At 55.1% G+C, this 15,180-nt stretch overlaps 2 protein-coding genes across 2 annotated transcripts; one reads left to right on the top strand and one right to left on the bottom strand.

Moving 5' to 3' along the window:
• Positions 1-654: 654 nt before the first annotated feature.
• COCSUDRAFT_44462 (NAD(P)-binding protein) lies at positions 655-2,811 on the bottom strand (the record flags this gene model as incomplete). Its single annotated transcript, XM_005644092.1, has 4 exons — positions 655-849; positions 1,114-1,269; positions 1,854-2,041; positions 2,769-2,811. 4 exons carry the CDS (start codon positions 2,809-2,811, stop codon positions 655-657), a joined length of 582 nt encoding a protein of 193 aa, XP_005644149.1.
• Positions 2,812-3,647: 836 nt separating this feature from the next.
• COCSUDRAFT_44461 (hypothetical protein) lies at positions 3,648-13,696 on the top strand (the record flags this gene model as incomplete). Its single annotated transcript, XM_005644091.1, has 17 exons — positions 3,648-3,872; positions 4,596-4,792; positions 5,143-5,284; positions 5,646-5,765; positions 6,366-6,485; positions 6,907-7,132; positions 7,479-7,744; positions 8,066-8,260; positions 8,516-8,762; positions 9,027-9,229; positions 9,600-9,864; positions 10,312-10,457; positions 10,924-11,236; positions 11,556-11,764; positions 12,050-12,210; positions 12,636-12,801; positions 13,502-13,696. The coding sequence occupies 17 exons, from the start codon at positions 3,648-3,650 to the stop codon at positions 13,694-13,696; spliced, it is 3,396 nt and encodes a 1,131-aa protein (XP_005644148.1).
• Between the last annotated feature and the right edge of the window lie 1,484 nt (positions 13,697-15,180).

Below are 15,180 nucleotides of genomic sequence, written 5' to 3'. Positions count from 1 at the left end.
CTCAATGTTCCAGCACACTCAAAAGGCCTTATAACGCCTGAATACGCAAAATACGCCTGTATACAACCAGTGAAAATTCGAGTGCATGCAATTGCCTGACTGAATAATATTGGAATCCTTGGCTGGCAACAGGAGCAATATGGTATGTGAGCTTTACTATCACTGGAGTCTTTTTTATGATTCACATGTTCCACTTCCACTGCGAGGCAGCCCTTCCACATTTTTGGCGCTAGCTCTGCTTTCATGTCAGCATTTTCTCGAATTACTCTACTTTGATTTTTGCACTCCTCTTTCTCTATTGTACAGCGAGAAAGCCCTTCCCCCCTACTTTGGCTCTCGCACTGGCTTTCATGCATGCATTCTCTCCTGATTTGAAGTATCTCGTCCATGTGCACCTCAACTCTCTCACACTCGCAGCTTGAACCATGGCGCCACCAGATGCATTACTATTACTCACCTCACCATATCTAACCCTCACCAACACTTGACGGAATATATGCATTGTGATTCATCAGTGCTCCTAGGCCAGGAGGTTTTCTATGATTGTTGATGCACTCTGCAAGACCTGCGAGCAGCCTTCCTCCCTACTTTGGCGCTTCCTGTCTCCATGTCTACGATTATCTCTCGGCTCAGGTGCCCACAAAACGCTGCTGATCAAAACTTCTCGGACGCCGGCCTGAGGTCGATCTCATGCGTCCATGCCGTGCTGTCCTGAGCATGCAGGTGCCAATACGCGTCTGCAATTGCGTCCGGACTCAAGAAATTTTTTGGGTCCCGATCTGGTAGCATGCTGCGCAGCCGGGGTGAGTCAATCACCCCGTCTATGACGGCGTGCGACACATGCACCCCCTGCATGCACAAAAGGATTATTTTAATGCATTTGTTCATTGCACGGCGTTACTGCCAAAGGAGGGAAGGTGCAAGAGCCGCCGCATATCCTACTCCCTTGCTGAACTCACCAGATCCAAGCAAGATGTTCCAGTTTGTTGCCTAGTAACATACCGCACCAGTCACACCCAGCGAGCCAGACAATTGTCTGATCCTTGAATTAATCATTTTGAGTGTGCTGCTTGATGATGAGACAATGCTGCAACTGCTGAATACAAGGCGTACCTGCGGCTGGAACTCTCTGGCCAGGGACTGAGCGAGAGAGCGCAGGGCAAATTTGGGGCATGCCAGCAATGCGAATTTTGCGCCGCCCCGGATCGACGCAGTTGCGCCTGTGAAGATGATTGTGCCCTTCCCGGCCTGCAGCATGGCCGGCAGCACCTGCGCGCACATGCCGGCACATGGGCTCCTGCTTACAGATAAGGCACCACAGTATCCAAGATTGTATTGAACAGGAGCTCTGGTGAGTTGTCTAAGATAAGACAGAGTCGATGGTTGGGCTGCCTAAACGATTTCCTGGCAGAGGTGCCAGACAGAATGGGCTCAGAGGCCGACAGCTGCAAATGTGGAACAGTTAAACTCTGATTCTAAATGAGATGCATGCAGATTCAGGCAGATCCGCTTGGTAGCCACACATTGATTTCCCTATCACAGGCATCTGTCTTTATGGCAGCAGCCTTTGGCACGTCAAGGTGGACGATTGGTGTCTTCCAAGAAGCCAGCATAATCATGCAAATACAGTGCAAGCCTGCCACCTACCTGTCAGAGGAAGAGGAGTGCAGACATCACGACAGAGCGAGCGCCAGAGATGTGACGAAGGGCTGCCTCGCAAGTTCTCATCATGCAGCAACAACACAATGAACCAGATTTGCTGAAGCTCCAGGGTACGTCGGCACCAGACGTAATCTTGTGCGACTCAAATCTACTTATCTATCACATTCTAGATTGATTAGATGCAAATGCACCTGCTGCGCCCACACAAGAGCGCCAGTGACGCCAGCATCAAAGCTGCGGCTGAAGGTGTCTGGGTCAATGTCGAGAGCGGCAGGGGGTGGCCAGGTCATTCCAGGGCCAGCGTTGTAGACGAGCACCTCTGGATTGCCGAATGCTTCAGAAACTCTTGCATGCGCTGCGATCACGTCCTGTGTCTTGCCTGCACGCAATCCCTGCTATTACGGACTGTGCTGTATTAGTTGACGGAATCTTCTCGGGTGGCATGGCATGCATTCCCATGTGCTGCGATCTGGGCATTTGCTTGATGACTTGACAGGGCTAATTACACAAATACTACCCACCGGGGCTCGCCATGATGCATGTGAGTGAACACAAGGCAAGATCGTGCCTCCTCTTGGCAGGTGTGGGCCTTCCATGCAAGCTCACATGACAAGGAAATGCATATTTTGCATACAGGGCATGCGTGCCTGCATCTGATGGCACTGACAGAGTCGTGGCGCCAGCTGCCTTAAGCTCCCTCTCAATGGGTTCGATGGTCTCCTGACGCCTGGACACCAGCGCGACCTTATATCCTTCGCGAGCAAAGCGCCTGGCAATGCCAGCTCCAGCGCCTGAACACGCATGTGCTGTGATGTGGCTGCTGCCACAGAAAAATCGACACTGTCTGTGAATTACTACCTTATCCACATAATGAAATTTCCGATATATCCACCAATATGCACACGAAACAAGCACTAGCATAAAACTTAATTTTAGGTACATGCCACGAGGTGATCTCTGGGAAAAATGATGCTCACAGATGCACCAGCGCAATCGTGCAATCGACCAAACTCGAATTGTTTTTGCTGCGTTTGTGACTTGAAGTAGGATGCAATCGTAATTTACATATTACGTGAGGCAAGATCACAGATCACATCGAAGCGCACCTGGCCCAACTCCGACCACAACGGCCGTTTTTGACAACGCCATGCCAGAGATCGCGAGATTTCGAAGAACACCTCCAAGAGATACCTTCTACTATTGAAGAAATTTCAACGTTCTGAAGATGTCGTCCAAGAATTGTCAGGCAGGGTTTTGAAGATTTCCAAGGCCCTTGAAGGGTTTGGCGGTGACTGATCGATTTCAATCAACGAAATGTTTCGGACCGGAATTCTGCCTGGGAAATGCGCGTTTCGTGAGGTCAGCGAAGCTCTACTGGACAGGGATAGCCAGAACTTATGGTGGATTGGTTGGTAGGGTGTTGTGAGTGTCTGAACTACGAATGAGTTGTCGGGGTGGGGCCCTCGTGATTCCGACGGGTCTTGAAGCTTCCCCTGGACTGTAATCCGTCAAGTAACAATATTTGTGCACACCAGCGACTTGAGAACTTAGGCTGGATCCATATGTCAGGGTGCGCCCAAAATCGCTTAAAGCTCTGCTGTTGTCCTGAGCCTCAATATCTAGGGCGGCATCGCTGGACATAACAAGTTTCAATGCGAATGTCGTGTACAAATGTATCACTACTTAAGTAATGAGTTTATCAGATGTGGCAGAGATCCAGACAATGCCATTGTTAATACCCATTATACTGGTCAGCGTGCTTTTCAGCATCATATGGTCTTTGGCTTCTAGGCTCTGGCATTCTCATGTTGATTGCCATCGTGCTGGGTTTCGCCGCACAGATTCGTTTGATGACTCAAATCTGAGCCTGGCAGATATTCGAACCATGGGCAGATTGGGGACCTCTGATATAATTTTCATTCTTGCTACTGCGCATGTGAATCAATCACTGCTGATGTCAAAAAGGTCCTATTCTTGCGCATGCCATGTTTCAAAGCAGGCACGGATTCCACTCCATCCAGGAGAGGACTGGGCTTCTGCTGAAGAGCCAGCCTCTGTCCAGAGAGTGTGCTACAATGAGCCACTGGCAGCGATTGAAGCTGAGTGTATCTGCGCGCAGGGAGGAGGCGCAGCAGCCCAGCCGCAATGTTCTGCACTGGGTGCGCCAGCGCGAGCTGGCTCCCAAGCGGCCCGTGGGCGGCCGTGCACATGTAGGCTTTCTCCCATAATTGTCATATTTTCCTTTCAGAGGCAAGATGCGTCTGCAGACAAGCTGCGCTCTAAAGGATGGCAGTGTCCCACCCCTTGTTGGACTCGCCAGGTCCGAGCAAGACCCAGACAATTGTAGGCATGGTGCTCAGTGGCAGTACTGTCCCCCGCCAGCTGGGGCGAAACCGTAATGTAGGCGAGCCGTGTATTTGAATCGCGTCTCTGCATTTGAGCACTGCGCTGGATGCTCAGCATGATGTTGGACGCCCATGGCATCCATCATTCAGTCCTTCCAGCTCCTGTTGGGAGGGGAGCGTTGTCCAGCAGAGCAGCCATTCAATCAGCCAGGCGCTGCCACAGCACTTCGCGGATAGCAGCCTCTGCATGTGCATGAGCCAGCGCACAGCCATGCCACTCCTTGCCAGCACTGCTCGTTGGTCAACAGCCATTCAAAAGCGGGGCGCACTCTGCCCGGACGGCTCTTTGCGAAAACCAGACACGGCCATTATCAGCTTCTTCAGATCTTCTCAATTCCTTTAATGCATCAGGACCCTGGCTTCCAGATGGGCCCTATTTGTGGCATGCCATCGAGACAGGGATGTTAGAGACATCCATGCAGGGTCTTGGGTCTGGGGATACCAGCAGCTTGTAAGCGTTGCAAGGCATGGGATAGACGGGCTGGGGGGATGTTTATCAGCCTGACAGATTACTAACTCATTGCGCAGGGAACGCTCGCGACTGGGCCGGCCCGGGACGCGCCCGTACTGCCAGTAGACGCGGACCCTGGGCAGCGGCTGGGCAGCTTCGCGGAAGGTGACTTTTTGCGTCGCTGCGCCGCCACCTACTGCGAGCTCAACCCGCCGCCTCGCTCCACTATAGCAGCCGCCTTCAGCCCTGATGGAGAATTGCTCGCCTCAACACAGTGCGTCCCATGCATGGTAGTACTCTATGTGGTGTCAGTTGGAGACTCGCATGAAGAGAGCTTGCATGTGGCGAGGGAGGGAAAGAAAAGGGAGGTGAGGGAGGGTATGGAGGGTGCATTTCAGGCTGTGTATGGCCACTGGAGGGTTCTAGTACATGTTTTAGAGACACGGACTGGGATCCCAGGCCCTGCACCTGTCAGGCGCAGTCCTCTTGGTGTGTGCAGCAGAGTGGTGAGTCAACGTAGTGGCCTATCATGGAAGCCCGTGTCTTTCTAGAAGCTCAGGCAGGGGTTGGATGCAGTTTTTTATTAGGATGCTCCCTAAATTTGGATTGTTCTGGTGGCTGCAGCGGCGATCACACGGTGAAGCTGATCTCCTGCCGCACGGGGAAGTGCCTCAAGGTGTTGAATGGCCACCGACGCACCCCCTGGGTGGTCAGATTCCACCCCACCTCGCCCCGCCTCCTCGCTTCAGGCTCCCTAGACTACGAGGTGCGCCACTGAAATGCTAAGGCCAAAGCAGTGCTCAGCCAAATTGCCAGGCATAGTATCAGGACTGCTTGAGAGGGTGCTCCTCTATTGCATGTATCATGCTCCATGAGGAGCACCATCATGCGGAGGCTAAGGCTGATGGATGAGTGTCGCATATTGCATGCATGTTGTCCTGGTATTGCCCACCATGATGTCACAGTCCTTGCTCTTGACCTATATGTTAGATCAGTGACCATTCAGGAGGCCACACTAAGTGAATTGGCAGCTATGACATTGTGCTGGCAGACATCATGTGAAAGTGTGCGAGTGACAACTTTTTAAAAATATAAGGGAAGAAAGCTGATGGCGGTGCTGTGCGCAGGTACGCGTGTGGGACGCCGATTCTGGGCGGTGCAAGATATTCCACAACTTCGGCCGCCCCATTGCCAGCCTGGCATTCCATGCTGGCGGCGACTTCCTCGCAGTTGCCTCTGGGCACAAGGTGAAGTTCCTCTTCAATCATACTTCACCGCCTCGAGTTCATTCTAAAACCCGCAATGAACACTTATTGCCAACAATAGTGGATAAATAAGACCCTATCTCCCAAAATAATACCGAATGATAATTTTCCAGAATTCGGGAAGCTCTCGACAAGCCCAATCCTATGGAGCATGACCTTGGTATTTTTGAAGTCAGGAAGACCCCTGAAAGTTGCCTGGAAATCTTCATTTTGCACTGCCAGGGGTGCGGGTTTTGGAATGAGAATTACAGAATCTAGCTGAATCCCTTGTGCCCCGTCAGACACTAAACCTTCACAAGGCAGCTCTGGTGGCTTTTGCCTCTGGTGGTTCTGTCCTCAATGGCAGGCGGACATTTCTTATTGTATGCTTGTACAGTACAAGTTGTACTCAAGGAAGATGACAGTGCACAGTGTCTAATAATCTCATCCAAAACCGTCTGCGTTTCTGTGTCTCATCCATCCCAGCAGTGGTCTTGAGCGGATGGGATCCTCTCGACACCCTCTTCTCTCTGACAGTACAAAGACAAATTAAATAATTTGGGGGGTGCAGAATTTTGATTTTGTGGGGTGCTATTTTTGCAGCTGTACATTTGGGAGTACAACAAGGCTGACTCAGTGCCTGTCGTGGTCCTGAAAACGCGGCGTTCCCTCCGTGCGGTCCATTTTCAGCCGCACGGCGTCCCCTACCTGCTCACAGCAGAGGTGCGCTCTTTTCCATTCTTACATTTATTTTTAATACTGTTGGCGTTGTGTACTTGTTCGGCAAGTACAGAACGCCAGAAGCTTTGGGGCATAGATGCAGGGCGTCTGCAGCCACATCTGCAGGGCCTCTCCTTTTCAGCAGAAAGCTGGCTTCTGCGCTGCCATGGCATTCACCTGCGTGCCGGGGTTTTCATCGCACCTGTTCTGGGGGTTGGAGTGTGATATCTCAGGAGGTCTTGGAGACCTGCACGCCCAGAAAATTGCAATGCATGGCAGCAAGACTGCATTGGGATCCGTTTGAACACAGCTTCTCCAAACATCCTCGCCGAGTTGTTGATCCCCAAGGTGACCGGCGCGGTCTCATCGACGGTTCTAGGTACTGCTGTCTAATCACCTCCAGGAAATCATGTTGCCTGCGCAGGTGAACGACCCGAGCGCGAATACGTTGCTGCCGCAGCCGTTTGACCGCAGCGCGGAGGGCCCTCCGGCCGTGCCGCGGCCAGCCGCCCCGGCCGAGCGCCCCAGCGAGACCATCTCGCAGCTTCTCGGCGACGCCGCGGCCGCCGCCGCTGCCGGCCCGGCCCCGCCATCGAACCTCACTCCCTCACTCGCGCAGGCGCAGCCCTACTCAGCCGCGCAGCAGGCGCGTGCCCTGCCGCATTTACTTTCCTTCTCTTTTACTGTCCAAGAAGGTTGTGGGCTGTGGTTGACAGGATAGGTCCATGTCCTCCGGAGCATGCTTGTGACAAAGCCCCGAGCTCAACTTGTTGGTATTGGCTATGCATAGTCCGGAAGCAGGAGTGTGCATCTCACCAAGACAGAACTGTGATTGACCAATCCTGCATGAAATGCAGTAAATCAGACGAGGTGCCTGCCAAAGGTCGAGAGATTATAGAGAGCTCCTGTGGTCAAGTGTACTGCTCTTGATGATTGCATGTGTCCTGCAGATTCTGGGCCTATTTTCTGGAACTCAGCGGGCAGCGCAGCAGGCAGGTGCTGCTCAGGCAGATCCCCAAGAGGACGAGGAAATGCCCCCGCCCCCGCCGCCAGGATCATCGCCGCCAGAAAGGTCCACCTATTCACAGTTCCTCCACCCCCCGGGTCCCCCGGCCATGCCACCGCCGTCCCCCCCAAATCTGAATTCGCTGAGGGTGGGGGGACCCGGGCAGCCCGGGCAGCCAGCTGCCGGGCAGCAGCAGACCTTCGGATTCTGGCCCATGGCCCTGCGGGGAGTGTTTGAGCGAGCTGCTCTGGAGCAGGTGCGCGGCAACATCTGCTTAATCCACATTTGATGTTTCTCTGGAGTGTTCAGAGCTTCTTCATCCTGCTTGAGCCCTTCCTCATAACGTCTGGATGTCTTGGTTGGTCTTGTAGCTGGTGGCCGGACCCAACAAAATCTTGTCATATGTACTCTTTGCCAAGTACCTCTCTATTGTGCAAGTCTCTCTGGCCAAACGGTAAGTCTACTGTACAGTCAAGGGATGTCCATTCACAGCACACTGCCTATGCAAGGCCCATGGCCCGGATCATGTTTCAAACAAGCACTTATTTGTTAAATCCTGTTTGCACCCGGGCCGCAGGCCTCCCCCGCGCCGGGAGTGAGCACGCTGGATCTGCGCAGCCGGCCGCGGCAGCCGACGGAGCAGTCGCTCACGCGCGGCGGCCGCTCCCGCAGCGGCTCCGCGGCCGGCTACCGCCGATCGCGCGACGGCCGGCCGCCCGCGCAGCAGCAGCAGCCGCCGCCCCAGCAAACCCCCTCGCCGCCGCGCGGCCAGGTGCGAGCGCTCCGCCCCTCTTGTTGCCAGTAGTGCAGGCTCTTATTTGGGTTGGACAAAGTACCTTGCTAATTTGGGGTGTCACCGCTTGCAGCTCAAGTCAAGCAGCTGCGTGTGCTCAACGTTAGGCATGCAGGCATATGTCCTGCGTACAGTGCAAGCCATGTTCGGGGTGGCTCCTGGGCAGCTCTGGCGTTGATGAGGCAAACTTGAAAAATCAGCAGGAAAGGGAGCTGATGTTATGTATGACTGCAGGCCGGGCGCCCCAACACGCCGGATGTGCCGCAGCGCATTGGGGGGCAGGAGCTTGGCGGGGAGCAGCAGCGCGCATGGTCGCTGCCGGCCGCGTTGGCGTTGGAGCGCGAGGCGCTGCGCCGGCGGCACGCCTGGCGGCGGCAGCCGCCGGCCGACGCCGCGGAGCCGGCCGAGCCGTTCCCGGTCGCCGCGCCGGTGGCGCGGCCAGCCGCGCCCGGGCCGCCCCCGGGCTGGCGCTGGTGGGAAGGTGCGGCATTGACCCTAGGCTATGCATGCCTGCAGTTCTTGCCAGTGGCAAAATCTGAAGACCTCTTTGATGAGGGTGTGTTGCGCGCCTCTGTTGAGGATGTTGTCTGCCTGCCCTTCTGCAGGAGCACGCTGTCCTTGCCAGGCTGAGCAGAACTTCACAGTGCGGCCTCTTTGCTGTCCAGGTTGTGGACACCCCTGAAGGACTGTGTATCAATGACCTACCTTGTGGATACGGCAATTCACACTCATTTATCCCGCGCAGGTCCGCAGCAGCAGCAGGGGCAGCCGCTTGCGGGACCCCCGGGCCAGCCAATGCCAATGCCAATGATGCTGGGTCCAGGCCTTCAGAGGCCCCACTTCCAACCGCAGCACCCTCAGATGGGCACCTGGCAACTTCCCAGGGCCGTGGCCGGCCCACGCGTGCCCCCCAATCCTGCTGGCTTCCAAACCAACCCAGGACCTCAGGTGATCGGGGTTACTTGTCACTTGTGCGTTGGGTTCCCTTAGCATCTATTTGCCAGTGGTTTCATTCCCATGTATTGTTTGTTGCCATGGCAAGGCCAAGGCACTTGCTGTGAAGAAAACAAGTTTTTCAGTCCAGCAGAATGCAAGTTCTGGCACGCTGACATGTGTATTCATGGCGTGCACGAGGAACAACAATCACATCAGCAGCGTTTACACACTCTTCTGGAGGAATGTAGGGCATGTAGATCGCAGGCACATGTGTTCTTCAGAACACCAATTCATCAGAGAGATGAAAGAAGATGTTTTATGTTCTTTCTGCATTGCACCGCAGGCCGGTCAAATGAGGCCTGGGGTCCCGCCACATCTGCAGCACCTGCTGGATTCCCACGTCCCCCACCCGGACTCCCGCCACTGGCCACCGCCGCGAGGCTGGGTGGACCCGCAGTTCATGATGCGCGTCTACCAGCGCCACCGCGGCGCCACCGGAGGCCCCTTGGTTCCCCCCGCCTTTGGCCCGGGCGTGGGGCGCAGCTTCAGCGAGCCAATCAACTCCCTTGTGGATGTTATAGAGCAGGGGTGGATGGGGCCGGCCCCGGGGCAGCCGCAGCCGCCGCCCAATGCTGCCGCAGTCGCAAGTGCGCACTTATCAACTCATCCATGTTTGATTCCTGATTTTGCTGCTTTGGGTCATCCGCTCTGAGCTCCGCTCGCACAGATGCGGTGAAGAAAATTTTCACGCCCCTGAAATTCATTCTGAGACCTGCTCTGGCCATTCAGAATGCTATTATAGCAGTGCTTTTTTCTGGTCTGCCTCTGATTTTAACAGTGGAGGCACTGCTCCCAGCTGTCTGCACAAGAACAGCTGTGCTCATGTGAGCCTGCATATTGCAAAGGATGCTGCTCGTGCTGTCTCAATCACTTCAAATGTGTGCGTTGCATCTCTCTGCCTCAGATTGTCGGCTGCGGTGCCGGTGAGAGGCTCGACACCACAACATGCAGAGAGCGGGCACTTATGTGTACAGAATGTTGTGAGCTTATGTCTGAGCTGCCCTTGTCTCAGCCATATTGAATGTGTGCTGCAGCGCTGCCGCCGAGCATGGTGAACATGGGCTGGGAGTTTCCAGCGCAGCTGCTGCACCAGTCAGCAACGCATCTTGCGCAGGCGCCCCCCGGGCAACCCTCCGAGGCCCCTGGGCCGTCCAACCGCGGTGGTGCACCAACCCAAGCAGTGCGCCCCAGCTTAACTCACCCCCTCCCATCTTGTTATTCCCATAGGCACTTGCAGGACCACGGGTCAAGAGCGAGCGAGCCCTGCAGTGTGACACACTGCTCATCTTGAGATGAGGATAGCCTGAGCGGTATTTTGTACGTTGGTTTGTCAAGTCATCCTTCATTCTCCAATCATACAAGTATCATTCTTGGCATTGTTAACTTGATTGAGAGCTGAGACACTGCCTGCTGGACGCGGCAGCCATGTGCTCTGGCATCACAGTTCTTTGTATTGTTATTGGCCAGTCTGTCAAAAACATAATCTACGTGCGAATTTAAGAAAGGAGATGCACACCTCAGGACGCGGCGGCCGTGCGCTCTGGTATTTTGCACGTGTCCTGTACATGGGAATTGGCCAATCTGGGCCGTTTCCATTCAAACAAACTCCTGTCCGTGCTGACCTGTGAGGACAATGCACACCACAGGACGCGGCAGCCGTTCGCGCGTCGGCGGCGGCCGCGAACGTCATCGGGCAGGAGCAGCCGTGCCGCGTGAAGCTGCGCTTGTGGCGCTACAGCCCCTACGACTGCCACCCGGCCCGCGAGATCGCGCCGCCGGCCGCGGCCGGGGCCGCGCCCGATCTCTTGTTGACGGCCTTCAAGGCCCAGCACGAGCTCTGCGCTGCTGCGGAGCGCGCGCGTGTCGAGCACCCGGAGCGGCCGGTGCTACTGGTCCCGCCGATGACTCCGGAGGCGCAGATGGCCAAGGCTATGGAGCAAGATCGCGCCATCGCTGCAGGTGTGCTGGCCACTCCGAACGAACCGCCCGTGCCGGCAGCTCGACGCAATTGTAGCTGGCTTTCATGGCTCGTTCTGACCAGGCTGCATTGACTCCTGGAGCACGGCGACTTTTGCATAGATGACTTTCTGGGAGTTGCCTGGCGATTGTTGCCTGGCTATTTTCCCACGTCCTGAAACGGCCTTCCTTGCCTGCACATCTGTGCCTCGACAATGTATTTCCCTTCAAGGTTGCAGTTTGATCACCCCCTTGTGCAGCCTTCCAGTCGTTCTCGGCACACTGCAAGAATTGCTGAACACCATTTTGGCTGGTGGCGCAGGGGCGCAGCAGGGTGGTGCCGGCCAGGGCGGCGCAGCCGTGCTGCGGCCGCCGGGCTTGCCGCTGGGGGCGCCGCCGGCCAGCTCATTTCCGGCGCCCCGGCCGCTGGACAAAACGGAGCTGACCATCACGGACGCGGTTCTGTGCAGCGAAATGGGTGTTCACTTCTCGCCCTGCGGCCGCTACCTCGCCGCCTGTATCGCCTGCAAGGTGCACCTCTCTTGCTCTCTTGGCGTGTTGCCTAAAGGCGGTCCACATCGAGCCACAGGATGATCAATATCGCCCAATGGCTTGCCGGAGCCGCCATGCATCCCAACAGCTCGGAATACAGGGCCTCACAGACAGGCTATTTACAGTATTTGCATCCGGCAATTTCACCCTCTTGCTGCCCCTCTCTCACGTGTACCTGAGCACATGGGGTACGTATGCTACCTCCTGCTTTAGGGTTGAACGCCCCCTGCTGAGCAGGCCCTGAGCGGTGTTTTCTGCGCGCAGGGACCCCCGGAGAACCCCGTTGTGTACGAGGTTCGAGTGTACAGCCTTCTGAGCGACAGCCTGGGCGCGGTTCTGGCGGCCAAGGCGATCCGCGCCGCACACTGCCTCACCTCCATCCAGTTCTCGCCCTCCTCAGAGCACATCCTGCTGGCCTACGGACGGTGCGCGGCCCCCTCACGCCCCTTCTTATGTGCATCACAAGGTTTCCTAGGATAAAGAGTAGTACCTGATTTGGTTTCAGCTTTATCTGCCTCTGTCTGGACTCTGGTAGGGAGCAAGACGGTCTGCTCCCCATCCTAGTATCTGCAACACAACATAAGGATGGTTGCGAGCAATTCAGAGCATCCTTCCCAGACCCAAGGGGAGTGCCACCATTGTCCTTTATGGAGTGCCCCCCGTATTTTGTGTTCAGTGCTCTTTTGGTATGGGCAGAGAATGTTGTGGAGTTGAACGTGGTGAAACAATGCCGGAGCCAAGCACCCACCAGGCACCCACCAAAGCCACTCATAAAAAGGCAGTCCACACAATCTGACCATCTGTCAACATGTAAATTCAGGGCTACATATGCATGCGCTGTATCTTGCAGGCGGCACATATCGCTGCTGCGGAGCCTGGTGGCGGACGCGGGCGCGAGCGTGGTCCCGGTGCACACTATCATGGAAGTTTACCGGGTGGCCGCTGGCATGCCGCTCGTTCGCGTGCTGCCTTCAGCCGCCGACGAAGTCAATGCGGCCGCCTTCCACCCGTTCAAGGTACACTCCGCTGCATCACAGTCCGCTGTGGCTAGGGCTCATTGGTACCCGCATTCGCGCCCCCCTCAAACTTGTCCGCGCACCAAAAAACAGCAATGTTTGTCATTTTTTCCAAGCGGATTGTGTTTCTGTGGACCCCAGGGCTGCAAGGTATGCGGCAGCGACGCAGCCCCATTGTTGAAGGAACGTTTGGGTGGATAAAGGTGCTTGGCCTCCTGTGTGGCTAGGGTACATGGGTGGCCACGGTTCCTTGGCAAGGTGGCCTGCCCCTCAGAAGACGACTCGATACTCGTCGCCCTGTCGACCGAAATGTATGTTTGTGGCAACATAACAGAGCCGAGCCAATATAATAACGTTGAGGGGGCTGTGCATCCCTGCAAGTGGAGGTCTCAGTCATTAGCCAGGGGAGCCATGGGCATTGCTTGCCGAGCCCACTGCTGCGTTGAAATAGCAGAAACGCTGCCACATGCAAGAAGTTGCTTACTGGGGAGTCGGGTCCCTGGAATACACGTACCCATCATGGCTATGCGGCATGGAATCCCATGTGGGACCACCTGAAAGTCATCGCCCTGGAATTTTCCCGGAAGGAATGCAATAGGGCATAGCACAATTCTCTTTGCCAGCCGCCTGATAATGCCACTGAAGCAACTATTGTAAAGCCAAAAATGCCGGCTCGTAACAAAGGTGTCATGTGTCCCAGGGCGGCGGCATCGCGTATGGGACGAAGGAGGGCCGGCTGCGCATTCTCCGCCACGCGGCGAGCGCGCTCCGGCCGCCTTACGCCGGTGCAGCCACGCGCGGCGACTGGCGCTCCCTAGTCGACGAGCTTGTTGAGGCTGACCAGGTCGCAGCCGCCGCCACTGCCGAATCGCCGTCCTCCGACGACGACTCATGATCGGTCGATATTGCCAAAAGAGACAGGGCCATCAACAGAACCACTCCTGATAGGGCCTGCTCTATTGGGCCTCTCACACCAGATGCGGCGCCGGCTGAAAAAACGATTGCTGAGGATGTATTGCCTCCATAAGAGGTTGTGATCAGGCACTGCCGCATTCAGGGGACTCCTGATCAGGCCAGGGTGCTGGTGACACCTGATCAGGCGCTGCATCGGTCGGCTGACGGCCTCCTGATCAGGCCGGCGGCTGGCGGATCTTATTTTCCCCTGATACCCAATCTGGCAGCTAAGAAATTCTTAGCAGGCCTTGCACATATGCAGCGAGGATATATGGGTCCTGCGGTTGTTAATCTCTGTCAGCTAGATCTTGGCAGTGACAAGCGCGCCCGGTGTATTCAATAGTCGCTGCCAAGCCTTGTAGAACTCCGAGCGTAGCACGAAATTGATGAGGCAAGATCTAAGAACGGCGCGTATGCGCCGATATTCTTTAGGGGCCGGGACGTGACGAGACTTGCTCAATTGTGATCAGAGGCCCTGCGGCACAAGAAGCTGACATGTCTGTGCTCATGTCTTTTGTGCCTTAAAGAAGGAGCATCAGTGCTGTGGAAAATGCCACATCAGTTGGCTGTCAGGTGTACCAGCAATTAGCTTATTGCAACTGCGGAAAGAAACGAGATGTAGGCACAGAGTTGTACCTGTATTTCAGCCATCCTTTGACTGCTGGTATTCAGTGCAGTCAAAGGATGTCTGCTGCGAGCAATTGTTGCTGTATTTCTGCCTGGCCAAGAATTCCCAGTCTCAGGGGCCTGAAAGCTTCAGTGGCATTGTGCCTGTACAGCCCATGTCAATAGTGATGCACCCTCAGGCTTGGAACTTGCCCTTGTTGTCTATTGAATGGTTTTCACTGCTAGCGCTAGGACAAACCCACACTGGAATGGCAGAATGCACTGAACTGTCAGACAGGCCTGCAAAGCAGTGGAATGTGAAGGGTGCTAGGTTCTTGAGAGCTTGTTTATAGTCATGCGGGCTATTCTGGAAGTGTTGCTAGTCGGCAGTGCACACCTCTTGCTCAGTAAGGAGCAAGGGTGTTTTGCAGCAATTCTCTGTCCCTGCATGTGAGGTATAATGGCCATGGACTTAGATGCTGTGAGACAATGTTAACCAGCGTCCGGAGTGATCGGTGCTGTGGAATGTAATTCACGATGTACATGTATATATATACCTGAATCAGGTAACCTCAGTTACTAACCTGATATATCTGACAGGCCGTGCGTGCCCATGGGCCACATAGATCATGATCATCATGTATAATACTGACCAAATATTTGCATGATAGTAAACTTCTATACTTTTGATGGTATACTATGTCGTAATCATTATATGATATTATAATTAGCAGCACAGTTGAATTTAGTTGCGCCATGCCATATGGATGCATGCCATGATGCAAGCTTCAATATTAAACATCTCTCTGTTTTCTAAAC

The sequence above is a fragment of the Coccomyxa subellipsoidea genome (genome assembly GCF_000258705.1).
Source record: "Coccomyxa subellipsoidea C-169, whole genome shotgun sequence".
Classification (NCBI taxonomy): domain Eukaryota; kingdom Viridiplantae; phylum Chlorophyta; class Trebouxiophyceae; family Coccomyxaceae; genus Coccomyxa; species Coccomyxa subellipsoidea.
Note: the sequence above shows the minus strand (reverse complement) of the source record. Positions and strands in the feature narration are given on the sequence as shown.